The sequence below is a fragment of the Coccinella septempunctata genome, chromosome 1, assembly GCF_907165205.1.
Source record: "Coccinella septempunctata chromosome 1, icCocSept1.1, whole genome shotgun sequence".
In the NCBI taxonomy this organism is placed as follows: domain Eukaryota; kingdom Metazoa; phylum Arthropoda; class Insecta; order Coleoptera; family Coccinellidae; genus Coccinella; species Coccinella septempunctata.
The window spans coordinates 11,240,458-11,267,979 of NC_058189.1; the positions used below are offsets into that span (position 1 = coordinate 11,240,458).

A 27,522-nucleotide genomic window follows, 5' to 3' on the forward strand; every position below is an offset into this window, starting at 1 on the left:
AATATATATATATATATATTTCCGTTCATTATAAACAATTAGGCTGGATACGTAAATATTAGGACTAATTCAGATGTTTGCAGAATTTGGCATGAATTAATTCAATTTTGGATGGATTTCAATTAGGTCACTCACATGTGATGTCATCTACAGTGATAACTGATAAGATCCTCAGGGTTTGTTAGTATTATTTTTTGTTTTCGGTTAAATGAATCATACCGTCTGTTCCGATATTCCTGAACAGTATGGTCAGTATTTCAGAAACGATGCCTATGGGCCCAGTGGTTCGAGTTCTATTGTTATTCGATTGCGGGCCAGTAAAACCAGCAATATCGGAACAGGCCCATTATAAGATATGAAAAAAGTTCATCTGAAGATGGCGAAATTCACAGAAGCAGTTATTCAACTGATTTTCAAGGTTATTCTTGGTATTTGATGATAGGATTTTTTTATCTGATTTTATTTATGATTTTCCAATAAAATGGCTGAAATGTTAATTGCAGTTGGTGGTTCATCAATAATAAATAATTAATCTTACAAAGAGGATAAATTCATCCAACTTATCAATAGCTGTCGACTTCTTCACATAAATGTTTAACGACGCTGAAAAATATTGAGCGTTTGAGATTTCAATTCGAACGTTTGTTTTTCAGTAGAACAATTTGGAAGTAGACAACCAACTAATTCAGAAAAGCATTATGTACAAGGACTATTGAAAATTTTCTGATGGGATTGTCATATCACTTACCTTTAATTGTTTCCAGTAAGTAAGTAAACAAGTTATGTTTAGATTTATTACTGTCATTATAATCGAATACTTGTCATAATAATATTTCTAATTCATGAATTTATGCCTATTATATGTTCAAACCACAATGATAGGATGAATTCCCAGTGTCATTTTCAGGTGAATCTGTATTTGAATCTCAACTTTAGTATACTTTAAGTAAAAAAATATTGGGATTATTTTCCGAATGAAATAAGTTTTCCATTTCAATGAAACTTATTAAGTTAGGCAAGGTTTAAAATTGATGACAATTCGATTGAATATCAGAATAATTATCATATCCATTCATATTCATTTCATGAGAATTGTACATTTCATTTGAAGATGTGATAAATTGATAATACTCATACAAAATAACAGAAAATGCTGGAGAATATGTGAAATTTCTCAACCGAATCTAGTAAATAGGTATGAATAATTCGAATTCATCCTTTAAATAATGTTTTTCAATCAATCTGTGGCATTATAAAATATAACGCAATTGTTACCGTTGTTTGTTGGTTTCACAAAGCTTGATCGGGGAATAAAAAGGGTTAATATGTTCCTTGTCGATTTATTTTCGATCGATAATTCAATTCTAAAACATTGTCACATAAATCATGGTCGTGGTAGTTTTTGATTTTACTCAGAACTTTTATTCCAATTAAAAAGTTTTGAGTAATTTCATTTTGTAAATCGTAGGAGTTTCAAATCAAATGGTTCACAAAACTGTGAAACCCGAATGATAAATTTATGACTTTGAGTTGTTATGGCTGGTAAGACCAAGTTGAGTGATAAAATTTCAATAAAATTGTAAATGTATCATGTATATAAAGAAAATATTGTTTAAAATATTGTGAGCAGAGGCGCCTGCAGAATCAGTCCTAAAAGGACAAATGTTTTATTTTTACATTGCTAAAAAATTAATTTTTCTAATGCTACTTCCAAACACGAGTTTCCCACTCCTGCAAGCGCCGATGATTGTTACAGACTATGTTGGATAAGTTAGTATGAAATAATTTTTTTTTCCGCATGAGCATTCCATGGTTATAATTGATTAAAAATGTATTTAAACTTATTTTTGGAATAATGAAATTATCAGTTTATTTTTAAACAAACTTTTTCAATTGAAAGAGATCTTGAATTTTCATGAAGTATATTAGGAGGCAATGGCTGCCATAATATCTTTCTGATTAAGTGAATTCAGGAGACAATACGCTGAAAAATTTCATTCATTTGAAGAAATGAAAGCATTTCAGGGTTTTATATTTATTTCTAGGAATTCATATTCTGATTTTCGATCAATAAGAAAATGCTCTGAACTATTATAGATTGAATAGAGTTATATGTATTATATTTGAATGTATTTTAAATAAATAATATGGGATGTTACGCATACATGAATTGCTACTTTTTTTCTCCAGTTCTGTCTCAAGATGGTTGACTAGAGTGAAGAAAAATTAAATCAACTCATCATCATCATCATCATTGCTGCATTCCGTTACCGGGAATAAATTTACAAAAAGACAAAAAAAAACGGTTCGAACAGGCTTATAATTTCTTAGGGCTAATTACTGTTCAAGCTGTTTAATATGTCGCCTGTAGGCTGTCCAGCTTTCGCCTCCTTAAAGAAGCGTTGGGAGGACCACTGCTTTGTAAATAGCTGTCATGGTCTTCAGATCGAGGTCGTGATTTTGAAACACTCTGCCCTTTAGCTTCCAGAATGCCCGTGATGCCGAATTGATACGGTTGTGTATTTCCGTGTCTAAGTTAGCCCTACTTTTTATGAAGCTTCCCAAGTATTTGAACTGCTCGATCTGTTCTAGAGTTTCATTCTCCAGGCTGATATCTGTTTGAAGGCTTTCTGGCGGACTTACCAGGATTTTGGTCTTGTCGATATTGAGTCTAAGGTAGGCTGACCAGATTATCCAATGTTCAATGACGGACGGACCTGATTTATATATACAGGGCAAGACCTTGAATCGTAAAAATATTTCAACAGTATAGATTTTTGCACTTTTTTCTTGGACCATTTTTCCGATTCATCCCTGATAAGAAGATATAGCCATTTTAAGTTTTCAGAATGAGCTATGCCACCTCATGAAAAGCAAAATTACCTTCAGAATAACTAAATGAATCTGTGACACATGTGGATCTTTCAAAAAGAGTTGCATTCGGTCAAAAGTACCCAATTTTTCGAATTTCACAGATATCATTCATTCAGAATGCCCGTGATGCAGTTACGGTTGTGTATTTCCGTGTCCAGGTTAGCCCTAGTATTTATAAAGCTTTCCAAGTATTTGAACTGCACGACCTGTTCTAGAGTTTCATTCTCCAGGCTGATATCTGTTTGAAGGCTTTCTGGCGGACTTACCAGGATTTTGGTTTTGTCGATATTGAGTGTAAGGCCTTAAGCTTCGTATATATGTTTATAGGTGTCCAACATTATCATCTGTAGATCCTCTGAGCTGCTAGCGATAAGTGCGCAGTCGTGTCTACATATTGAAGTTCCGTGATAAACTTTGTACGGGTTTTTGCTCTGAGGCGCTTCAGGTTAAATAGGCCTCCATAAAATCTGAATCTTATTCCAACACCTCTTACAGGCATACTCATGCCAGCAATTATCGAAACAGCTATGGCGAAAATATTGAACAGTAAAGGCGCTAACACGCAGCCTTGTTGTATTCCAGAGTTGGTTAAGAAAGTCGGTTGTAGAGCCATTATGCTGTATTCTAGCGGTGTTGTTGGTATGAAAGCTTTCACCCAGTGCTAAGAATTTTTCGGGTAATCCAAGGCGTCCCATGATTTTCCATAGTGGTCTCCGATTCACCGAGTCGAAGGCCTTACTTAAATCGATGTAGGCTGTATAGATCCTTGATTGTTGTTCACCAGCGTTCTCTTGCAGCTGTCGCAGTGAAAAAATTAGGTCCACCGTACCTCGATTTGGTCTAATGCCGCACTGAGATTCAGGTAATAGCTTTTCTAAGAGTGGAATCAGACAATTAGCCATAATCTTCGAGAGAATTTTACCGGCCACACTAAGCAACGATATGCCCCTGTAATTGTTGCAATTTGATGTATCGCCTTTGTTCTTATAGAGGTTGATAACTAAAGCGTCTCTGAAGTGTTGTGGCACATCTCCTTGTTCCCAGATCTTGCGGAATAATAAATTCAAAAGAAATTTAATAATTATCGTTGATTCCTATTGAATACAAATCCAAGATTTGGTATGATGTAACGATTCTTGGTTTTTGCAATAAAAATCATATCTGTACTTTTAGATATCCGTTTCCTTGGATTTTTCGGATGGAACAATGCAACCCCGACTGATGGAATTTTCAGTTTTTACTTAGATATTCCGTAGAATATCAGTTCGTTTTAGATATATTTTCCAGAGTCCTTGAATAACACGACTCTACAAAAAAATTTTCGTTCTTTGTCCTAACGTTTATACTAGGATTTTCCGGTTAATTAACACAAAAACGAAAAGAAAATACCTTTTTTTGGTATAAAGTTTGCTTTTGTGATAGTTATAGTATTAATACTCATTCTTCTTTTTTTTTATAATTTTTAATAATTCAAAAAGACCGTCCGATGAGAGTGGGGTGTTTACGTTTACAAGGTGCCGCTAGAGGGCACCCGAGTCATAAACAATGATCAGGTGTTGTTTACAAGCCCAGACAAACTTCAAATATCGTCAAGAAAGTGTAAATACGATGCTGATGCATTTTGTTTTCTATGTGGTCAATTTATTATAATTCGTGACGTGAAATACGAATTGAAGACACCTCACGTTCTCTCTGAAGCCTATGAAGCATATTTTGACTTCCTGTTTGGAATCAAGATAAGCCATGGGCTCCACATATTGCTTGTAGTTATTGTAAATGATATAGTTGAATCAGCTTCCTAAACACAGAAGCAAACTTTTTCATGCCATATATTTTTTTTCGTCTAATTAGGATCTAAACTATCGAAATTTTAAGCTTTGCAGTCAAAGTCAAATTTGATGTTGACCCGTGTAATCGTTCAAAATCAGTTTAATTGAAATTTCCACCAGTAATCCGCCGTAATTATTCAAAACAAAAAAAAAATGTCTTTTTGCATTCGTGTATTCGTGTTAAATTGAATAATTCAGCATAAAACAAAGAGGAGTGCAGATATAACGACCGGTGGGATAAATCGCTACAGGGAATATTTTTTCTGGATAGTAAATCTTTCCCTGCTAATCTTCATAATAGTAATAAAAATTCATTTTCTAGGCAATGATTTATTTCCAGTATAAGAGTTTCAGGAAGCACAAGCTACATTTCCATGTTGTAGTATTATTTCAATACAATTCCGCTATAATTATTTGAATTACATATCAAATAATGAAACATAAAATTAAAAAGAATATAAATAATTGTGTAACAATCTACTTGATAAAATCATCACCATAAATACTATATATTATAGAATGGCACCGCATTATACAATCGATAGTTATAAATATAAATATGTTACATATATGTATAAAATAAGTGTACAAATATATTTCCATCATGGGGACGCCACCTGTCGAAATAAAGGAGTATTAAAATCAATTCGGAAATATGGTGAACTAACGATCAACGGTAAATCACTGTTCAATAACTTTAAGCTGGTTGAACTATTTTTTTAAAGAGGATACATAGCAATTGTGAAATAAAAAGAAGATTCTTCATCGAAAAAATAATTATGTAGGAAGCATTTCACAAAACAGGAGTGTAGGGTTTCAACAAACCTACCTTATTATTTATTATTCTTATATTAAACTTGAATTGTTCACCATGACTGATTGAAATTTGAATATTCATGGCATATTTGATAAAATTAGGTACTCACAATCAATAAATGTCCACTTTTGTCTTTATGGATCCTCTCGGGATTTCCTACAGTTATATCAATCACCCCCTGTTTTCCTTGTTGCATCGTATGCTCAATACTGAAAAGATTTGAAAATAATAATTTTGTGTTTTGTACAAAATAGTCTGTTACTTACGAGTTCTTATCTGCAATCATCAACATCCTCTCGTCTTTTGTGATTGATATGATTCTAGTGACCGTCTCTATCAAATGCGGTGCTTCCAGAATAAGATCGCCCTGAAGAAAAATTTATAGTTTTTAGAGGTGGGGAGCTCAAGAGGCAAATTTGGTATTTACTTGAGCGTAGCAGATTAATATAAAGGGAGATACCTTGGACCCTGTAGAGTACCTCTACCATCAGAAATTATACCTGTATATGGGGGAATTGTCTAGAACAGCATGTCAGAATGGTAATAAAAACGATCATTGTATTTTACTCAAGCGTGTCAGATTAAGATATATATGTGGTTAATAACATGTTGAAAACTATACATTCTCTTAATCTGACAATTCAAGCTTGACGAAGATGTGTGCAGGGCGCCAATCCTGCAAAAAAACCTCACGTGTACATTTTCCTGCGCTTTTTTTCTTATTTTGAAGCTAATAATTCAAGAATAACGAAAAAAATCTGACAGTTTCAGCAAGACGGAAAAATAAAAATTGGCCATAAAGGTCACAAAAATCAGTTTTTTGAATTATCTCTTCTCGTAGACTTCGAATCGTTTTCGCATTCAATACAAAAGTTTAGAAATTTTCTACAAATTTCGTCCGAAACAATTTTTTCTACGTTCAAACGTTTTTGAGGTAGGTATATATGATGAATGTACGTTAGACTGGGTTTCTACATAGACCTTGCCCTTTCGCATGTGTGGCTAAGCTTCTCGCCCTTGTCGCCCTCTAGCTCGAAAGCGGTTAAGGGTATGTAAAATTTCTTCAGACAAAAGTTTTATAGAATTTTATTATCAACAACTTTCATAATGAATACAGAAACGATTAGAGCTACAGGAAGGGGGATATTTAGAAAAATGAATTGTAATCATCTTCAAACTGTCAGAGGGAGAAACTCCCCCTGATTAGTGTCAGATTACGTCTGCAACCCAGAGATTAACAATCTATAAAAATCTGACACGCTCGAGTATGTACAAGTAACGATTTTTTTGCATTTTCGAAGGAACGCTGTGACCTTGCGTCACGTCCAAATTGGCAGTCTATTGAAAAGTAGCTTCCTTTGGGTTCGATCAACATATCCTCTAAAAATCTGACACGCTTGAAAGCTGCAGACGCTTTCCCCACGGCAGGAAGTGCATATACATCATAGAACTTTTCTTTCTTTCTTACAATCTTATCTTCAAAATCTCCAAGACGCTCGAGTAAATCCCGATTCGTGGGCTCCCCAACTATTACTTCTGGGTGTACTAAATTTAGCGAGCGTTTGATAACATTGATCCGTTTTAGAAGCTGTGAAGTAAGACTAAATTGCCCTGAAGCCGATACTGGATTTTTGGAGGCTCGCTCTCTATTGATCTTCAAAAACAAAAACGAAATACTCACTTTATCTTTCTTAAGAAGATCTTCCGGTATTTTCACAAGCAGTATTTTATCATTCTCTGATGTTACAGCTAGAGTCAATCTCTTCAATGGCAAACGATGCTTCATTTTAGCACTACCCTTCACTTCTATGACATGTAGATTTTCATTGGTGACTACAATAACTCTTTCTCTAGGTTTATAGCCATGTCTGTCGTATTTAGATACAGATGACGAATACTAAAATGAATCCAATTATTCGTCAATATCAATCAAGAAATTAACTGAGGATGGTTATTAAAATTCTTAAAACAATCATAAATTGGTAAACAGCTTCAAGATTAGGGCAGCTGAATAATAAACGAAATTAATCCAGATACATAAACAACCATTGATATAGCATGGTTCCGATGTCTGGGGGCGCTCCATCACGACTGTTCGATGACAGCAAGAGAAAGCTCCTGTAATCTGAGAGTTTGAAGCAAATTTATATACGAGGATATATTGAAAAATTCTACTAAAGAACCAAACAAAATTTCAATGTCAAAATATTTTATTACTCAACATATTCTCCTCTTAATTGGATACATTTATTACAGCGAAACTGCAACCTCCCTAGACCTTTAAAAAAAAAATGTTTCTTCTTGCTCTGTAAACCAGACCTCCTCGTTGGAAGAAAATGTACGACCTTTCGAACTTTTTTTCAGTTAAGGAAAGAAATCTGGTGAATAAGGGCGGTGTTCTAGTAATTCAAACCCTAAGTCACGAATTTTTTGCATGACAACATGAGATTTGTGTGCAGGGGCGTTGTCCTGCAAAAACAAAACACCTTTGGATAGATTTCCACGTCTTTTCTCTTTAATTTTTTCCAGTAGAGTGGTCAGTAATGTCGAATAGTAATCTCCGGTTATTGTTCTACCCTTATCCAAAAAATCAATCATGATTACTCTATGGCATTCCCAAAAAACTGAAGCAAGAACTTTTCCAGCAGATTTTTGGACACGAAACCACTTAGGTCTTGGGGAACTAGAGTGTCGCCATTCCATCTATTATTGACTTGTTTCTGGATCGTAGAAATGTACCTAAGTCTCATCCATAGTACCAATTTGGTTTAAGAAGACTACATCGTTTTCAAATCCAGCACAGAGCTAACGCGATGCTTCTACCCTTGCACGCTTTTGGTCAACATTCAAACATTTGGGGATCCATTTTGCAGCAATTTTTCTCATGTCCAAATTGACGTGAACTATATGATGAACGCGTTCGTATGAAATATTCAGTGCTTCAGATATCCGTTTTAGCCCATCGACGGTCTGATAAAATCATGTTATGACCTGCATCGATATTTTCGGGGACTTACACAGAAACTGGCCTTTCCGATCGGTCATCATCTTCAATGGAAAATTTACCACTTTTGAAGCTTGCAGTCCACTTTTTCACGGTCGCATACGAAGGGCATTGATCACCAAGGATATTAAGCATATCTTCGTAAATCTGATTACCTCTTAACCCTTTTAAATACAGGTACTTTTGATGATGGCTCGATACTCCAATTCTTCGATTTTCACAATTTCGGTGGACATCTTTTTTCTTTTAATTTATTGCGTAACTCTGGATTACTTTTTTAACCTCTAATTTCACACTGACACTTCTAATGAGTTATTGTTCGTTGCTATGGTACCGCAATATTTTTTTATGCATAGAACTGGTCTAGGCGAACTAGATATCAATACATCCTCGTACCATCTTCTCTCTACGAGTGAAAAAAGTGAATTGAGTTGGACCTCTTTTCCTGCCAGATGATGTTACACCTTAGTGACTACTGGCATCGAACAAAGCAGGGGTCAGCAATTCGTTTGTTTTTCGTCGAGATAGGAGTTGTGCTGCTCTGACGACGCCAAATGAGATCGAAACCGTGGTCAGAATCTACTCTTTCTTGTCGGATTGGTCTTTCTGTTGATACTTTGAGTAATGGTGGTTCGCCAGTTCGATGTCGATTGAATTTTTTTTTATAATTTCATATCAGAGGGTGATATGTAAGGTACACCTATCTGAATGAATTTCGTTTATTGCCCATACTAAATCGAATGTCCATGTTGAATAATGAATAACAGTAGGAATAGGATAACTATATTTTCAGGAGATACTCGATCTGCCAACAGTACTTGCTTGATTTGATCATACATACCCTTTCTTTCTCACCGCTCAATCCTGCAACATAACTTTGTTTCAGTCCAAAATGCATCTCAGAAGTTCTGTCTGTGACAAACCAGTTCGATATCGAAGCCTTGTAGCTTTTCTTCTTACCTGAAATGTTCATGGAATATGTAGTACATGTAGAAAGTATTGGGCACAATGTGATGCAATAATACCTTTGAATAACTTCTCAGCCAACACCTTCAATTCGAACTGTTCTTTCCTCTCAGTAGATAAGTTCAATCTATACATCCTCGAAAGATATAGTTGATGTAAGTGATGTAATATGGAGGAAGCTTCGTTGCAAATCTCTGGACAAGGTGGCCAGTATTTGTTGAGGACAGTTTTGGGAAGGATTTTTGATAACCTTATCAACCACATTTTTCGGGTAATTTGTTGGAACTTGTGATTGTATTCGTTAGTGGGGCCGTTCCTTGTTATGAATCCGTAAATGAATCTAAGGAGTAGACAGAGAAGGGAGTAAATTATTTAAGTATAATTAGTATACAGGGTGAGTCTTCGACTCGTGCAAATATTTCAAGAGTAGATTCTTGAGGTAAAAAAAAACACCTTTACCATTTTTTCCGAATCGGCTCGATTTAAAAGATACAGGCTGTTGAAAAACCATAAGAAAAATTAGTTCCACCTCACAAACGGTTTTATCAAATGAAATGGATTTTGGAATATAGTTTTTCATTTATTTGATTAATCTTTTTCGTAAAATCAAATTATTTTTCATATTTTCTAGTAAAATGCGCCGTTTTCGAGTTATTTGATGTTGAAAAACTAAAAAGTATCTGGGAATTTTGAAAAAATGACTACTTTAGCTGAATACAGATCGGTGTAGTATCACAGATTTATAGCTGGTTATCCTGAAGGTAATTTTGTTTTTCCAGGGTTGGCGCAGCTCATTATAAAAAATTAAATTGGCTACGGTAGATTCGGATGACTTGGGACAGTCCTGTAACTTGGGACAATTAACCCCTTGCAGATTTCTTTGTTTCTTACCATTTATGAGTGAAGGGACAAAGTTTTAAGATTGTGTAGCGTCTTTTCGGTTAGTTTAATTCCTGTTGAGTTTGCCGAGACCAGAGAATTGACAGGAAAAATTAACGAATTCAGGAGAGAAAAAGCGCGTTTTTTATGGCCCTTACACTTTATAGTGTCCTGTACATGTGTTCCACTTTGTGCATGTGTAATTTTTTTCTGGATACGTAATATATTAAGATATTAGATATGTCATTAAACAAGGTTGTTTACAAATTAAACGGCAACACGGATCTCATTAATTTATTTTGTTGTTTCATAGGGTGACTTGGGACAATGCCGAATAGATACAAGCGGCGCATTGACAGAAGGAAATATGCCGATTTTTCGTAGGATATTATTTTTTTTTTTTTTTTTCCCTCTTAGTTGGCACTGAACATAGTTCTTCAGCCACACACTAAAAATTTTGACACTAGGTGTTTTATATTAATATGCCATTTTTGATAATGTGTTCTACCAAGATATCGTAGACGTTTTTGTTCTCGGAGGCTAGAAGAGCCTGTATATTTACTGGAAGTTGCATATTTGTAGGATATTATTATTTACGTTGTTTCCATAAAGAAATCACCAAAGAATGAAAGAAATCAAAGTTAGTTAGTTCAGTTTTTTTTACATTTGAGTTGCAAAATGTATTTACTTTCGCTGTAAGAGGAGTTTATTATTTAATTTCCCTACCAATTTTCAACTATATAATCACAAATTCTAATTTTTCAAAACTATACACCGTCCCAAGTCACCTATTTCATCTGAGAGTTGAGAAATCAATAGATTTGAACTTCTGTCCAAGCTTCCCAAATCGGTGGGTGACTTGGGACAAGTATATTTAATTTTTTTCAAAATTTATATACGAACTCTGGAGCATGGTATATATCCTAATCATCAAGCATATTCGATCCTCTTTTTCAGATAAAAATAGGTCACCGTTTTGAGAATATGACAAGTTGAATTCAACAATCGTCCCAAGTCACCCGAATCTACGGTATAGGTCCTTTCGTTTGCAAAAAAGTGTAGCACTTTTCTACACTCGATTTGATTTACACCAGTGAAGAGGAAGTGTAGTTTATCAACACATAGTCAAAAGGAGATGTAGATAAACTACACCTCCTCTACACTGGTGTAAATGCAATCAACAAACGAATACTAAAATCTAGTGTAGGACCTTATATCTTTTTTATCAGACCGTATCGGAAAAAATGGTATAGGAAAAAATTGTTTCTTTTGACCACAAGAATCTACTGTTAAAATATTTGCACGAGTTAAAGACACACCCTGCATATATACTACCAGCAATGTAAATAATTCAGGCATTCTATAAAATGCCTGGTTTTTCTGGGAAATGTATGAAATAATATGAATGCGTTTGTCCATTTCATACTTCACCTAGCAGGCATTGTATTCAATTCCTAGGCATTATATAGAATGCCTGCTGGTCTGCCGGGAATGTGTGAAATGGACAAAGACAAACACCCTGTATGTAATCCTCGGTTACCGTTGGAGATTTATCTGATTCAATATGGAATTATTTATCGAATGAGCTACTTTTGGCAATGTTGCCGCACTCAAGAACATAGTTTTCTACTACAATGTACGCACATTTAGGTTTTTCAGGATGAACTGGCATCAGAATCTCATTTAATTTCGAAATGAATAATTTTTGAACCAGTATTTTTGCATTTGATTTCGATTTATTAATCATAGTTACCACGTTCACCATAGTAAGGATGAAGAAAAATAGATGACAAAAGAGAGATGCATGATAGGGTTGAATAAAAAAATCGATTAATATGTAGGTATTCAAAATTTATGGTTGTCGCACTTCCTAATCCTTGTTTCTCAATCCATATAGAAACAAGTAGAATTTCATACCTCCTTATAACCAGGACTGCTCTTCTACGTTTCTCAGCTTCTAATTTCGCGAGATACCTCCTTATATTTTTCTGGATGACAATTGCCGCTTCTCTCATTCGCAAATATTTTCTCCTCTGTAAAATTCCCTTCCATTGGGATTGTATAATTGCAGCTATGTCATGTTTCTTAGCTTGGAAACTGTCCTCTGTTTGGAAAAGTGTTTGTGGGTAGCGAATAAAAATCTTGGTTCTGAAAAAAATGGCTGTGCTTTATTGGTCGTAGGAAATCGAGGAGAGTTGTGACAATTTTTAGTTCATCTAACATATATCTCAGTTCGAAAGCATTCTCCATCTATCAGTTATAAGAGTCAATGTATCCCAATCTTTATTCTATCAGGAATTAATTAGATCGTTAAGGTTTAGTCAGATTAACATGAATTTATTATCAGAGACACGCATCTTAATCTGAGGCGCTCTAGTATGTGCACCTGACGATTTTTTTTATATCTTTGAAAACCTGCAGACGCTTTCCCCACCGCTGAAAGTGCATACATCATGAAACATAAAACCTTTCTCCATCTAACATATACTCTTTAAAATCCACTAGGTCTAGTGAATCCCGATTTAGCATCGTGGGCACCGCAACTAAAAAGAATAATTCGTGATGTCAAACGAGATGTCAATACAAAAAAACAATAGGTACAAGGCTAGTGAACTTGAAAGACTGAAACATATGAGAAAAAATATAATAACAATTCCATCATAACATGTAACAACATGGTGCAAAACTAAATTTTTACAATTTTACTTTTACAAAAGTCATACACTCACAACTGGTTTTCGTCAACTGCTTTAGAGTATTGCGTAAAATGAGTAAAACAAACGCGCGTTGTATATTTACAACGCGAGAGTGACCTATTGGTCACTTACAGTTACAGGTTTCAAAAAATCGACAACCTATATCATCAGATATTGATAATTAGGAATTGTGAATTTTTTCAATCGTCTTGAAAACTTTTTTATGACCTACGCCAATCTAGGACTAAGTTAACGAGTGTTTTGCAGAAACTAAGCTAAATGCTGAGTAAGTGTAAAATTATAATGTTTCACTCACTTGCCCATCTTGTAATCATCTGCACTATATCCTAATGAACAAACCAGCTCTTGAACTCCTTCCTTCGCTGGTCCAGGATAATTCGGCCATGTGCGCTTACAAAGACATTTATATCTATGAAGGAATTTTTCATAGAGTCTTCTATACGCAAAACCAGCCCTTCGAACTCTCAAATTCTCCATCAGTCCTAAATATTGTACTTGGTGTTGCACGAGTTCATCATCGAAAATTGCTGTAAATTGAGAGGATATTATTGCGACTATTTACGCGCCTAGAGATTAAATAAATCATAATAGGCCAGAATCGTTTTAGACTCTAAACTTTCTACCAATGAAAACATTACACCCAAAAAAGTCATTGCTGGAATGGCTTCAGATATGCCCCAATTTGAATATCCTAGATAAGGGATATTTTTAATGACAATATTGTAGAGAATCAAATATTGCGTCTAATGAGACCAGATACATCTATTTCGAACTAACTGATTCCGTTAAACAGGTACTCAAAGTTGACCAATTTTTCAGAATATAATAAAATATTATTTATAGTTTCAACACAAGTTTCGTGAAATTATCTTCTAAAATAACCTATTAATGATAAAAGTGGTTCAGCATTAAGTTCTGCGTCGAAGGGCATCAAGACCGTTGTTTTGACCACGCATTTCAAAACAATTTCATTTCGAAGTTGAGTCAATAATGATTATTTCTCGGATTATTTTTATTGCTCTCGTAGGCGAAATTCAAAGGGATTTTTTTGAGAATGGTCGGTTGTTTCTGTAACAGGTCTTTGTAGAAATAAGTTTATTTGATATTTTTTATTTTTTTTATCCATTCCTGTTAATTTCATCATTTCTCATGGCTCACGAGTAAGAGAGACCGGGGCTAGTTTTCACATTGTTTTCACATGTTTACACGAAATTTCCACCTTGAATTTGAACATTCTATCTATAGAAGTGGACCATTCTGTATAAATCACTTTAGTTTAATGTTTAAGAAGAGTTTATATCACGAGACTTTCTTGCCATCCGTATAAGGCATAACGGGGAAAAAACTACCAGAATGTGGGGTGTTGCCAGAACACTTGAACGATATGGCAGCACTTAACGAACGTCTTTTTTCAATTTCACTAGGATACGAATTGTAGCCAATGGCGAGACTTTTCGAGAAATTGTTTCATATGGAAATTCATAGAAGAGATAATGTTACCTCGGAAAGTTAATAATATGAATGAATATTTGTTCTTCAATGAAAAATATTTTTTTTTCGGATAAAAAAAAATTCGGACTTTCCGAGATGACGAACTGATTGAATTGAATTATAATGAAAGCCCCATATAAATTAGTGGTTTCTGACGTAAGATATTCATTTTCTCTTTTTGAACTGAAGACTAAAACAGTGTAGACCCCTCTTAAATTATCAATAGTTACTAACTAGGGATACCGATTTTTCTATGACTGTTCAATGTTAACTTAAATACTCGGCGATGCGATAGTTGAAGATGACCTGAATAATTGTCTAGTTTACCTGGTCGTTTTTCATCGTTTGGTTTTATACATCGAATATACGAAGGTTGTTTCTTCACCAGAGACTGTAGTAGCGCATTTAGAGAATTCTTGAATTTCGTTATTGAAGTGTCTGGCATTTTTTTGCTGTTCTGTTCGCTTGATGGGAACACTTCTTGGAGAATGCTATTTCTGGATCTTGACATAGCTTCTCTTAAATCCCTGTAGAGCAGGTCGTTGTTTTTCTCTAGGAATCCCCGAATATTGTAGGTGACTGTACCGGCGTAATGTATGAGGCAGAATTCCTATAAATCGGTGAAACAAGCATAAATCATTATTGTACATAATGTAAATTAATCAGCCTCTCATGTGTAGCGAAATATGTGTTCTAAAACAGTGAACAGAAACTAGGTTATCCAAAAAGAACGCACTTTTAAACGTAGAAGAAAAAAGTATAAATAATATAAAAGAAAGAAAGATAATGAAATATACCAGTTTTGTCAGTAACTGCGATATATGTGAATATTTTTATGGGTGCTAACAAAATTCTCTAATCAGAGACAAAACGGATTCATTAGGGCACAGTTTGAGGAATAAGATGATGAAGATCTTGACTCACATCTCTTCCCATCGTCTTCTGCGTCTTCAAATCCGCTTTTTCGTGGCTTATGTAGCGCTCATGATTCCCGAGTTCTCTGTCCAATTTAGCTAATAAGGAAATATCACTTGGGTCTCCTGGTCTCAAACATTCTTCATCCATAAAGGAAATCACTCCTGTAGTGATATGCAATATGTATAAAATCAATTAAATTTCAATTGCGAGATCGAATACGCACCTTTGTGTTTTCCCTCTATAAGGTCACATATCATCTTATTGTCAAAGTACTCTATTTTATTCCAATCAATGCCTTCATTTTCGTATTCTTGTTGCTCAGATTTCAGTGTGAGTTCGATGAAGAGTTGTTGTAATTTCTCGTTGCAGAAATTTATACATAATTGCTCAAAACTTGAATGAGAAAGCATTCAGTTAGTAAGATCATGAAGTTCGAATTTTTCCGTTGAAAATAAAAGTTTTTATGGAATCATAAGATTCAAAATCCGTCTAATTGAAGTTATAATTCCCAATTTTCTCTACCAGTGAATATCATCAGAGTTGAGTTCGGATATCGGTTTTCATTTAAAGGAATAATTAGGCACATTAAGAATTTGAAATTTATTCTGGGAGGATTCTGCATTTCTTAATAATTAATCGATCACAGATCGCATATCATATTTGTTCTAATACGGGAGACCACATGATGGATTGGAATAAAACTAGAATTTTAATGACGGAGCCAGACCATTATAAACGAAAGATTAAAGAGTCTACGTGTATTCTATTGGATCAAGATAATAATTTGGCAAATTGTTCGGTAGGAATAGATCATATTTGGATCAATTTACTGAAGAAGGAATTGTCATCCGGTAATTTCAAAATTAAATGAATCAACGTTTCTATGCAGTCTCTGTGTTGTATTGACAATTAATGTCAAACAAAAGATACAATTTTGAAGATTTTCGAAAATTAATTTTCGTCTGATGAAGGAGTCTGATATAGACTCCGAAACGTTACAACATGAAATTATAATTTCAACGTTCTTCATTTTCAGTTAATAAACTGAACTGCCTGACAATAGTCAGGCAACAATTTATTCTAGTTGATTTGCTCCTGACAAATTAGTGCAAGAATTTACACAGGAAAAAATCGATTATTAATTCAATTTATTTATTGATTTTGTTTCAGAGACTGCGAGTGAAAACCCTAAAGAAATTCAGAAGATGCAGAGTCCTCTCAGATTTAATTTCAATCGATATCTGAATGAAAAATGTTTTATTATCAAAGATTTTCAAGTTGGCCATTATTTGTAGACAGAATATAACCTATTTTCAAATTAGGCCCGTTTTGTAAAATTTCAACTTGAATTTCTCGGCATCTTTTGCGTTTGCGTATTCTTACTTTCAATAATTCTACATCTCGGGGCTCTGTTTTATATATACCTACATCCGACTTTAAATGTCGCCAGAGGAAAAAATCTGAAGGTGTCAAATCTAGAGGGCGTGAGGGCCAATCACAAGAGGATTCTTCCTCTTCTACCAATCCATTTCTCTTGCAAATGATCAGTGAGCCATCATCTCACTGGATGGAAGTAATAAGGTGAAGATCCATCTAGTTAAAAGTGAGGTGAAGAGAAGAAGTAATAGATCCTTTCATAATACTAAGTTTAGATAATCAACATGATGAGGATGGAAATATGACTTTAAATTTTGCGAGCAATGTCTCACAGATCATTTCCAAGAGAAATATATTGGTAGAAGGTAGAAGAGGACCAACTGAATAGACCTCTTCTGTTTATATTCCGATTGGTGGTGGCTAGCTATCTGGATTAAGATATTTGTTAATATTTATATCAATGGATGAATTAATTTCGATTTTCTATTTTCTTCATTGCTATATCTCCCCTGGCACCTCCTTAATAATCACTTTTGGGTTGAAAAAAACCAACAATGGTCCCAAAAACCTAATTCACTCACCTATTCTTCTGAAATATTTCAAACCCATAAATATCAAGAATACCCATTGATAATAATCTTCTGTTTTGTTTAGGTTTCAGTGACGAATTGATGAACTGCACCAACCAACTGAAAAGTCTATCGTATATTGCTTTCGCCAAGGCATCTCGAGCATAATTTGCTTGGTCTCTGTCCAGAGGTGTTTTCACTACATCTTTCGCCGTTTCAACTGTTCTAAATAAAAGAGCTTTTTCCAATTCTTCTGTTTCGCAATTCAAAAGCTGAAAATGTTAACTGTCAACATATAATCTCTGAATGAGAAAACTGATGGTTCTCTTAAACTTCAATCATCATAACGATAATTTTTATTGGAAATTCGATTCGAATGAAAAAACTAGCATCCGAAAACTTCAAAAAAATAATGTATTATTGTGCTTTGGCGTGTTTCATTCCGATCTCTTCACCTCATATTTATAAACTTATTTTTCATAGCAATCTCCTATACAAAACAATAGCTACATACCTTGCTCACAGTGTTCAGTAAATCTGGCTTGCCAATTGAATTTTTGCTATCCACTGTATGAAATGTGATATTGCCAAGATTTAACACTGCGGCCAATATTGAGAAAATCTCATTCTGCTTATCTTTTGGGAACTCTAGAGTTTTCAAAGATTCCTTCACATGGGTAAAATCATTTATATCATCAATTCCCTTCAAATTTCCCTGCTTCTGAAAGAATATTCTACTTTTAGAATTCACAAATATATGGGATATCCAAATATTACATATACATATAATAACATGGGCTACAGTAGCAAAATTAACTATCCTGATTAAGATAATATACAGAGTGAGTTTCAAGTATCAATTATCTCGGAAACGAATCGCACGAAAATGTGTGCAAAAATCTTGTGATATGGCCGATGATATTTTGGTTGTCCGATCTATTCATTTTTCGGAATAATAGTTAATGAACTTTATAATTTCAAATGGAAAATTTTTTGCCTTTTGAAATCCTTAAGAAATACTGAAAATTTTTCATGTATGGTAATACCTAAATGCCATAATTTCGGAGTAATAAAAGCTACATTTATATTATCTCTGCCGAAGTTAAAATAATACATCTGGATGGCTATGATTGAATAAACACTTTCAATTTGAATAATCTTTCAATGTTAGAGGTATGCCCACATTGGAGTTTTAGAAAAATCAGGAATTTTAGAGATCATACATATACCTACATACAGTGAAGTTGTAATCGCCTTTACTGTATTCCTGATGTGGACATACCTCTAACATTGAACGATAATTCAAATTAAGCGAGTTAATTCAAGCATAGCCATCGAAATGTATTATTTTAACTTCGGCGGAGATAATGTAAATGAAGCTATAACTCCTGTATTATGGCATTTAGATATAGGGAACATTACATAAAAAATATTCAGTATTTCTTAAGTACTTAATTCAAAGGGCAAAAAATAGACAGGGTGATCTATTTGAAATAAAGGAGTTCATCATCTTTTCGAAAAATGAAAAGATCCGACAATAATGTTAATCCCCCATAATATCGTACCATCCATTTCAGAGATAATTGAGGCGTTCCATACTGAAGCCTCATTCTGTGTATGTGCCCTAAATTAGTGTAATATACAGGGTGTTTCAAAAATAGGCGACCTCCCGTCTCTAGGATAGATAGAATACTGACAAATAATTAGGGTTTACCCAGTAAGAAATTTTCGTAACGCTATCTGTATTCGAGATGAAGTGCGTTGAAGAAAATAAATTTATAAACAAGAAAGGAAAGGTTCTAAGTCCAATTTTTCAACATGAATCTGTTTTAATCGAGGAGGCCTCATTTACGCGACAAAAAATTTTTATTCAAATAACGCATATAAATAAATAATAATAATTGATTACTTATTTATCACTACTTTTACAACAGCATCGGTTCCCACTTCAAATTTTTCAATGCAAAATATTCCGAAAATGGTACAGTATCGAGATTCACTCGAAATTTTTATCGATAAATCTTTTGTCAATCATTGAGTATTAAACCCAATGGTTCAATACTACTTGGTTCGAACCGCGTAACTAGCGCCCTCTATGAGAGCCAGATATAAATCAAATTCATGGGATGTATCAGCTTCCAATACATATTAAAATTTCATTACAATGTTGCCAGTAGTTTCGGCAAAATCGTAAAAAATATGTGTAGGTATATTTTTTTCTTCAACGCCCCTTATCTTGTACGAAGGCGTAGAAGGGCCACATAATATTTTAAAAATATTTTTTTTTTTTTTAAATTTTTATTTACTTCGAAACCGATACGGGCTAGATGCACAGGGTGTTGTTCTACGACGACATTATTTCTCCATATATACTGAGGGGGGGCCTGGGAGCTCAATGTTGTTTTATGGTTACTATTTCAGTACTGGGGTGGGGGGAGGTTGTGCCCAACCTTACCTCTACCTGTCTACGACCATAATTTCATAATTATTCAAAAACATGGACCTAATGACAATTTTCTCCAATAAAATACATCAAGTTCAATATTTATTAAAGAACAACGGGTGTTTATTTTGTGAAATCTGAATCCTCTCGTGAATATCTCAGCATATTTGGAAATGAACCAATTCGTCATAGAGCTGCCTATATGAGGTTTCCTCACCGTTGTAATGACCTCTTCATGTAAGAAACATCAAAGCACACCGGGTGTACTGATTTCTTGTCCATTGAGCCTCACGAGTACATATGAGAAGGAAATTTATTCATAAAATATCCGGAATATACCTAAAAAACAGTTATGTCTAAAAAATATTGATGTCATGTCATGTCATGTCTGTAAAAGGTTGTCATATCATTGTATTGACCTCTCATAGAAGAAAACTCAAATAATAATGAACACCCTGTGTACCTAATTATTCATTCATCATAAATGTGGGAATACCTTGTTTTATATGAATTTGACTATTTGTAGAAATGCAAACTGTAATTCAGGAACAAATCTACGTCGTCATAGAACACCCTGTAGAAGTTCGGAACTGAATTAAATTCCGAGTTCAAAGTCGGAATTTAACAGAATTCCGAGTTCAAAGTCAGAATTTAACAAAATTCCGAGTTTATTCAGTTCCGAACTTCTACAGGGTGTTCTACGACGACGGAGATTTGTTCCTGAATTACAGTTTGCGTTTCTACAAATTCCGACTTCAAAGTCGGAATTTAAGGAAAAATATTTTTATAAAATATTATGTGGCCCTTATACGCCTTCGTAATCTTGAATACGGATGGCGTTACGAAATTTTTTTACCAAGCAAACCTCAATTATTTTTCAGTTTTCTAGCTATCTCAGAGACGGGATAACCTTTCTTGAAACACCTTGTATAGAAAGTAAAATTATACGATAATATTAGCGAAAAGTGTGTAGTTAACGAAAGTTTCCTATTTAAGAGACAGAAGAAAAAAATGTCAAGACTTACCCCATCTGTTAAATAATAATAGGAATCGAAATTTCGTGATAAGTGGTACTCTTCCAAATCTTCTTCTGTTGCTGAGGCTAACAGTTGATAAAAAATATGGAAATTTCGTTCGCCAGAACTTTGACTTATTATTCTGGATTTCTCCAACAAATAACTCAATACATTTCCACCAACTGGTTTACCCTATGAAAAATAAATATTTTCATCTTAGCCAACATTAACGTTATCATTATTATTCTTTCACCATTTCCTTTAAACGTATGTGCCAATAATTAATAATGATAATATTTATAATATTGATAACTGGATAACAACATAATAACAATGCGAAGAAGTATAATTTTCAGGATCAAACTTGACAAATTTTCATTAATGTTCCACATCTTAAGGTCCATCATCAGCAAGCGTACATATTTATAGAGGACAATTTTCAATAAAATATATATCACCCCCAAACCCTTGACGGTTTAAAAAAAAATACATGAAATATATTTTTGTTGAAAATACGAATATCAGTATAGGTAGATCTAACTTTCGTTATTGTTTGGAGGAGTGACTAAGTCAGATTTCTACCATCAATTTGTATAATTTCTTCTTAGGCAATAAATTTTGTTATTTTAATTATTATATTCAATGGAAATGATGAGAATTTGAAATGTCCGTAAAGACTTAATGTAAAATATTTTGAATAAGTTTATTGATTTCTGAACATGTTTTCTTCTTAGTCATTTGTAAATGTTATATTCTTATGATTCTCCAAAATTATATTCGAACCTTACCTCGAAGTCGAAAATAATATCCATGTACTTCCCGAACCGACTAGAATTATCATTCCTGTTTGTTTTGGCATTTCCAAAAGCTTCAAGGAGTAAAGTAGACTCCATCAATTTGTTCTTCACTATTTTCACATCATCTGTATTCTCTACTTCTGCAATGTACTGAAGTATCTTCTTGGAAGCTTCAGTTTTTCCGGCACCAGATTCACCTGAAGGAAATATGCAAGAATTTCACAAAAAGAGTTTTATGAACTACTGCACGTTATTTTTTATTATGAAAGCATCTTGAGGTAAACATTTCCGTAGTGAAGATTATGTGATTTAGTCTTCATTACTTCAAATACGGATTAACATCGACCTCATCTAAACAATACTGACAAAAGAACAGTTTTCAGACTAGAAAAAAATTATTGAGCAACATAAATCACACCGAAAACAACAGATAAACATACCCAGGAGGAATGATTTTTTACTTAATTTATTGTTGATATGATGATAGTTTTACTTGAAGAATGAAACGAAGAGATTAGACTAGCAAGAAATTCATGCAGAAAAATATTGATTATATGAATAGATTTGTTGATGTTTTTGGTGGTATGAAGTAATTATTGAAAAATTCTAGATTTACCCGAAATTAGGACGCACTGATCTATGTATTCCTCCTTCAATGATCTGTAGGCTGTATCTGCTATAGCGAATCTGAAAAGTTCAAATTCGAAAATGAGGTAATTTCATTGAAACGATGAATATCCAAACTTACATGTGAGGTGGAACTTCGAAGAAATGTTTTCCATTATATGCTCTGATATTGGCTGTATCATATATGTTGAGTTCTTTGTAAGGGTTAACCGAAATGAGGACATGCCCAATATAAGTCTGCAAAGGAAAGAAAGGATATCTCAAATTCTCCTTCTTATAGGTCCTCATATAGGTATTCAAGTTTTGCTATTAATGCAGACAAAATATAGTACAAGGTACACTCCAGTCTGCATTAATTCCCAACAAACTTACTTTTGGTGCAAAGGTTTAGTAGGTATATTAATTCAAATACTAGTGCGTTGTTTTTGATTCGAAGTTGAATGTCACAAAATTTTGGTTTTTCGTGTACTTATATCGTTAAAACGGTGAGAGCTACTAACAAAATGAACGTGGAAAAATGTGCAAAGCGTAAAATTCTCTACAGAAAACGTATTGATACTTTTTCCCCTAAGATCTCGAGTTATCACTATTCCAAACCGTTGGAAATTCTTATTTTCAATTACATGCATAACACTCTGTAGTTGACCTCAAAAATGGGATGGCAAGCTCAAATTATGATGATTTTCTTCAGATTAGTTCTTTAAACCTTAGAAGGACCGTTTACGAGATAACGACGAAAATGGTTTACTAGTTTTGAATTAAAAATCGAAAATTGCTCAGAAACTATCAGGTTTAGATGTAGGAACATTTTATGAAGATTGTTTAGAAATTAATGTTTACGTTCAACGAGATAAATACCGGGTGTGCCATTTGAAATAAGAAAGTTTTCGATGAATTATTTGTGGTTGATGTTTGAGAATTAATTATGATCACTCTGTATATTCCAGAGTTGAAATTTTCTTTTATATGGAGGAGTAGTCAACTTGTCTACTCGAAAAAATTCTGCTGGCGCAACTAGTTTCTTCATTAATTGCTATTTAAAAAACTCCATATTTTAAATTTTTCGCCATTATCTCGTAAAGGGTGCTTCTAAGGTATAAAGTGATCTGAAGAAACTCATCAGCTTGCTATTCCATTTTTGAGGTCAGATGTAAGATGTTACATTTAAAAAAGTGCAACTTTGGTTTATAACTTTGTTTTCGAACACCCTGTATATATGTCAATAAATTTATATATTGCTTTGCGACATCCTACACACACCACAAAATGAACGCCGCGTCTGGGGTGGGCCACCCGGTATAGAGGGTGAGTCTTTGACTCATACAAATATTTTAACAGTAGCTTCTTGTGTTCAAAAGAAGCACTTTTATCCACATCTTTTTATCATTTTAATTTTTCATAATGAGCTGTGCGACGCGACGGTGCGACCCCTGGTGAAACAAAATTACATTCAGAATAACTAGCTAAATCTGTGACACTACACATCTACGGATCTTTTAAACAGAATTGTACTAAGCTAAAGTACCCAATTTTTCAGATTTCACAGATACTTTTTAATTTTTGAACATTAAATTACTCGAAAACGGCGCATTATACGAGAAAATATTAAGAATACTTTCATTTTTCAAAACATTCAAATATTCATTAGATAGCGTTCAACTTTGTTTCAAGAGTTGGGTTCTTTGAGTTTTGGGTGTTTTTATGCCTAATAGGTAATAGTCAATAATGAGAAAATTGGAACACGTGGGTGATATCTTGTGATCGAAAAAGATTAATCAAATAAATAAAAAACTATATTCCGAAATTCATTTCATTCGATGAAACGGTTTGTGAGAAAAAACTAAAAATATCATTTTTCTATGGTTTTTCAACAGCCTGTATCTTTTAAACCGAACCAATTCGGAAAAAATGGTAAGGAAAAAAGTATTTCTTTTGATCTCAAAAATCTACTGTTATAATATTTGTACGAGTCAGAGACTCACCCTGTATATGTATTGTTTCATAAGAAGTGTCACTTTTCAGGTTTTTAGGGGCATGTAGAAGAATAATATGTTAATTTTTTTCCAGTTTATGATTTTGGAAAGATTTCTTTCATTGCCTACTCGTTTAAGTATATTTTGTCTGAAAGATTAGCATATTTCATTTCTATGGGAGATCAATATCATATAGTTAGGTTCAAATAGAAACAAATTATAGATCTTCATGGCATTTTTGTTCTATTTCCTCGCGTTTTTACTCATTTCCTCGCACTCAGTTCAGTAGAAGCGGAAAGTGGTTTGTTCTCTCACTAGAGCCAGAAAGTGGTTTTTTTCCACTAGGGAAAAATTACTTTCCCCACACTATAGTGTAGCATGAGTTGGGAATTTTTCTACGACCTCGCTACTTTCCTGCTGAAAGTGCTACTTTCACTGCTGAAACGTTGAGTTAACAATGGCAGACTATCGATATCGAATGAGACGTGGATTTTCGGTTCCCATGATCACATAATAATACTTTCAGTATCAGTAATTTGCATACAATCTAGTAGAGTAGGTAGAGGTGTATACACCTTTCGTTAGGTAGGTTATCGTAGATTTCTGAGACAAATGTTGCAAGATAACTGATGATCCTTATTTATTTCAGTAATTCAATGACATCAATATGCTACATAATCAAAAACTTTACAACAATATATTATTATTATTGCTTTTTGATATACAGTTACGCAGATAAGTATAAATTCATTGAATACAATTCTGTAATTCTATACCTATTAAAAATTTCGCATCAGTTAGGTACATAAAAATTATAGTACCTAATAAATAATATGATGAAACCAAGAAACGAGAAGGCAAATAATTTTTTTCCAAATTTGTCTTTGGTTTCCTGATATTTTACGTTGAACAGATAGATGAACATTTTAAGTAAAGCAATTCTTTTTTTAGGAACCGAAAATTGCCTCATGTTGGAAAAGTTGAACAAGGGACGAGAGATATTTGACCATAAGTTTGTTAATCAGGAAAAAACATTGAAAGAAAACAATTTCCAATGGCCAACGATTGTCTATTTCAAGGTTTTCATCCTCACATGTAGCAGCGTATGAAAGACATATTTTCTATTTTAGCGTCACTCTCACTTATTTCCGAGATGTTTTTTACTTTTTTGAACCTTTGTATATTTTTTCATATTTATTTCTATTATTCAATCTCCTTTTTTTGAAGTAAACTATTATCTAAGCTTGGACCACTGATTATGTCTCCCGACCATAGCATGGGTCAAGTCTCCCGCACTCCCTTTTAGTCTTTTCAACAGATGTCTTCTTGAAACTTTTATAACTATTATTAACAAGGCTCATCGTTTGTAAAACAATATTAATCAATGAAAGCGATAAAACTAAATAACACCTCGCACCTATTAAAATTTTCAGACAGAGTGTAACAAACAAAAATTATTCAATTTCTTACCTAACAACAAAATCACGTTCAACCCTCTCACTCCCGAACAGTTTTGATGGCGGCCAAAATGGAGCCGCCACTAGTTATGCCTTGTTACGAGTGTGTCGAAAGCTATTTACGATACCGGTAGCGCGAAATTTGAATTGAAATATTTGAGGAGGTTCAAGTCTCCTAGCTGAGCAAGTCTCCCGGACTCCCCCTACGTACTAATTTCCGAACGAAAAGTTGACTATTTTTGAAGACAAGTAGATACTTTTCGTCCTTAAACAATTTTCTTTCTAGCTTAGTTACAGAGTGGCGATTTAATCAATTTCGAGAGCTAGGATTCGATGAAAACATAAGTGCCTGTAATTACTGCCATTTGCACTTGTCAAATTGGTCAAATTAATTCTTAATGAAATCTGCAACATTTGGATATGAGTAAACACTCCTATAGAGATGAATGAATCGGCAACTATGGCTAGGTTGGATGTAGAGCACACAAATGCTCCTCGGCAAAAGAACTGTGTATATTGTCTGCTTGCTAGCCGCAGCTTCGCCTCGGCTATCAATTTGCAGGCTCGACTGTAATAGACAATTTTTCGACCTTGGTATATAAATAAATATTATGGAAGCATTATTTCATCCGAACTAGTTAGCGAGCGATTATATCTCATATTTTGAAATAAAAAATTCATACATTGGTCATAATGAAACAAAGGCCTTGATAATACTCACATAAATTAAATTTTCCTTGAAACGTTTTTTCAAATTGTTGATGAAAACCTTTTCATCTGTATAATTTTCTAACAATACAGAATCTTGAACCCCCACTCGATCTCTATGCTCCAATTCTCTCTCCATGTTTCACTGAAAAAAGAAATATAAATGAACGAATATTTCTTCTTCACTATCTTCTGAAAACTGAATTCAGTGTTTGAAAATAGTCGTCGAAAAACTTCCCTTCAAAAATGAATAATGAGACCGGAGACGGTGAAGTGTCAATCTCAATAGCGATAAAAACTTATTCAATATTTTTTCAATGGTGCGCTTGTAGGAGTGGTTTTTTATATCGAAAATTTCTGGAAATCTTGCTTTACATTTTTGTATACTTCAAAAATATGTAATTTCTATCCACGAAGGGGATGTGAACACGTATAAGACGGTATTTCTATAATTATAGAATATTGAATTATATTATATGTAATTAGAAATATTGAGAAAGGTCTATCCCCATTCTAGAGTTCCAACTAGAGTTCCATATTGGAGGATATGGATATTTCAACTGAAAGATATTTGAAAAATTTCGTCATATTCACCACTGGCAAGATCAAATTTGCGACAAGATTTCCGAAGTTTACATCATCTAGAATGAGATAAAATAGAAAGAGCGACACCTTATTAGCGCTCTTATCTATCAATCAAGATTCGCACATTTATTTGTATAACATGTTTGAATAAATATATCTGAATGAGTGTATCTTCCACACCCTATGCAAATACAAAAAATAACAAATAGTCAGAAAGTGAATATACGTACAGTCTTAGTGTAAATTCCCTCTGGACGTTATCACAAATGGAGGTATAATGGATTGTGAAAAGTTGCCAACTCGTTGTGATAAGATATTATCTGTTTATGACGTGGAAAGCGAAATTGTCTCGTTAGTGATTAAGTTGATTATTTTCATGATTAATTATAATAGTTTTTATAGATTGCTGAAAAAAAATTCAACAAGTGATACATGCGTACTTCTGCTCGATAATTTTCAAGATATGTGGGCCAAA

General features: G+C 33.8%; 2 protein-coding genes across 5 annotated transcripts in view; one reads left to right on the forward strand and one right to left on the reverse strand.

Annotated features, from left to right (window-relative positions):
- Positions 1-2,164, forward strand: part of LOC123309446 (protein retinal degeneration B) — a 57,848-nt gene extending 55,684 nt beyond the window's left edge. The window contains exon 23 of one of the 2 annotated variants that reach the window (XM_044892641.1): positions 654-2,164. In XM_044892641.1, coding sequence (XP_044748576.1) covers positions 654-672 — 19 coding nt within the window. In that variant the 3' untranslated portion in view covers positions 673-2,164. Of the gene's footprint in view, positions 1-503; positions 587-653 lie in introns of those variants that run through there. The other variant, XM_044892634.1, reaches the window with a different exon arrangement.
- Positions 2,165-5,017: 2,853 nt separating this feature from the next.
- LOC123315931 (unconventional myosin IC) overlaps positions 5,018-27,522 on the reverse strand; it is a 44,904-nt gene continuing 22,399 nt past the window's right edge. Inside the window, exons 1-19 of one of the 3 annotated variants that reach the window (XM_044901837.1) lie at positions 27,278-27,423; positions 26,476-26,607; positions 22,446-22,561; positions 22,314-22,384; positions 21,689-21,894; positions 20,910-21,092; positions 17,956-18,162; positions 17,454-17,713; positions 15,719-15,888; positions 15,502-15,656; positions 14,905-15,187; positions 13,382-13,613; positions 12,287-12,517; positions 9,550-9,830; positions 9,366-9,484; positions 7,202-7,417; positions 5,787-5,887; positions 5,630-5,729; positions 5,018-5,320 (exon numbers count right to left, since the gene is read on the reverse strand). In XM_044901837.1, the coding sequence (XP_044757772.1) occupies positions 5,306-5,320; positions 5,630-5,729; positions 5,787-5,887; positions 7,202-7,417; positions 9,366-9,484; positions 9,550-9,830; positions 12,287-12,517; positions 13,382-13,613; positions 14,905-15,187; positions 15,502-15,656; positions 15,719-15,888; positions 17,454-17,713; positions 17,956-18,162; positions 20,910-21,092; positions 21,689-21,894; positions 22,314-22,384; positions 22,446-22,561; positions 26,476-26,601 (3,072 nt within the window). In that variant the 5' untranslated portion in view covers positions 26,602-26,607; positions 27,278-27,423 and the 3' untranslated portion in view covers positions 5,018-5,305. Of the gene's footprint in view, positions 5,321-5,617; positions 5,730-5,786; positions 5,888-7,201; positions 7,418-9,365; positions 9,485-9,549; positions 9,831-12,286; positions 12,518-13,381; positions 13,614-14,904; positions 15,188-15,501; positions 15,657-15,718; positions 15,889-17,453; positions 17,714-17,955; positions 18,163-20,909; positions 21,093-21,688; positions 21,895-22,313; positions 22,385-22,445; positions 22,562-26,475; positions 26,608-27,277; positions 27,424-27,522 lie in introns of those variants that run through there. The other 2 variants (XM_044901842.1, XM_044901849.1) reach the window with 2 other exon arrangements.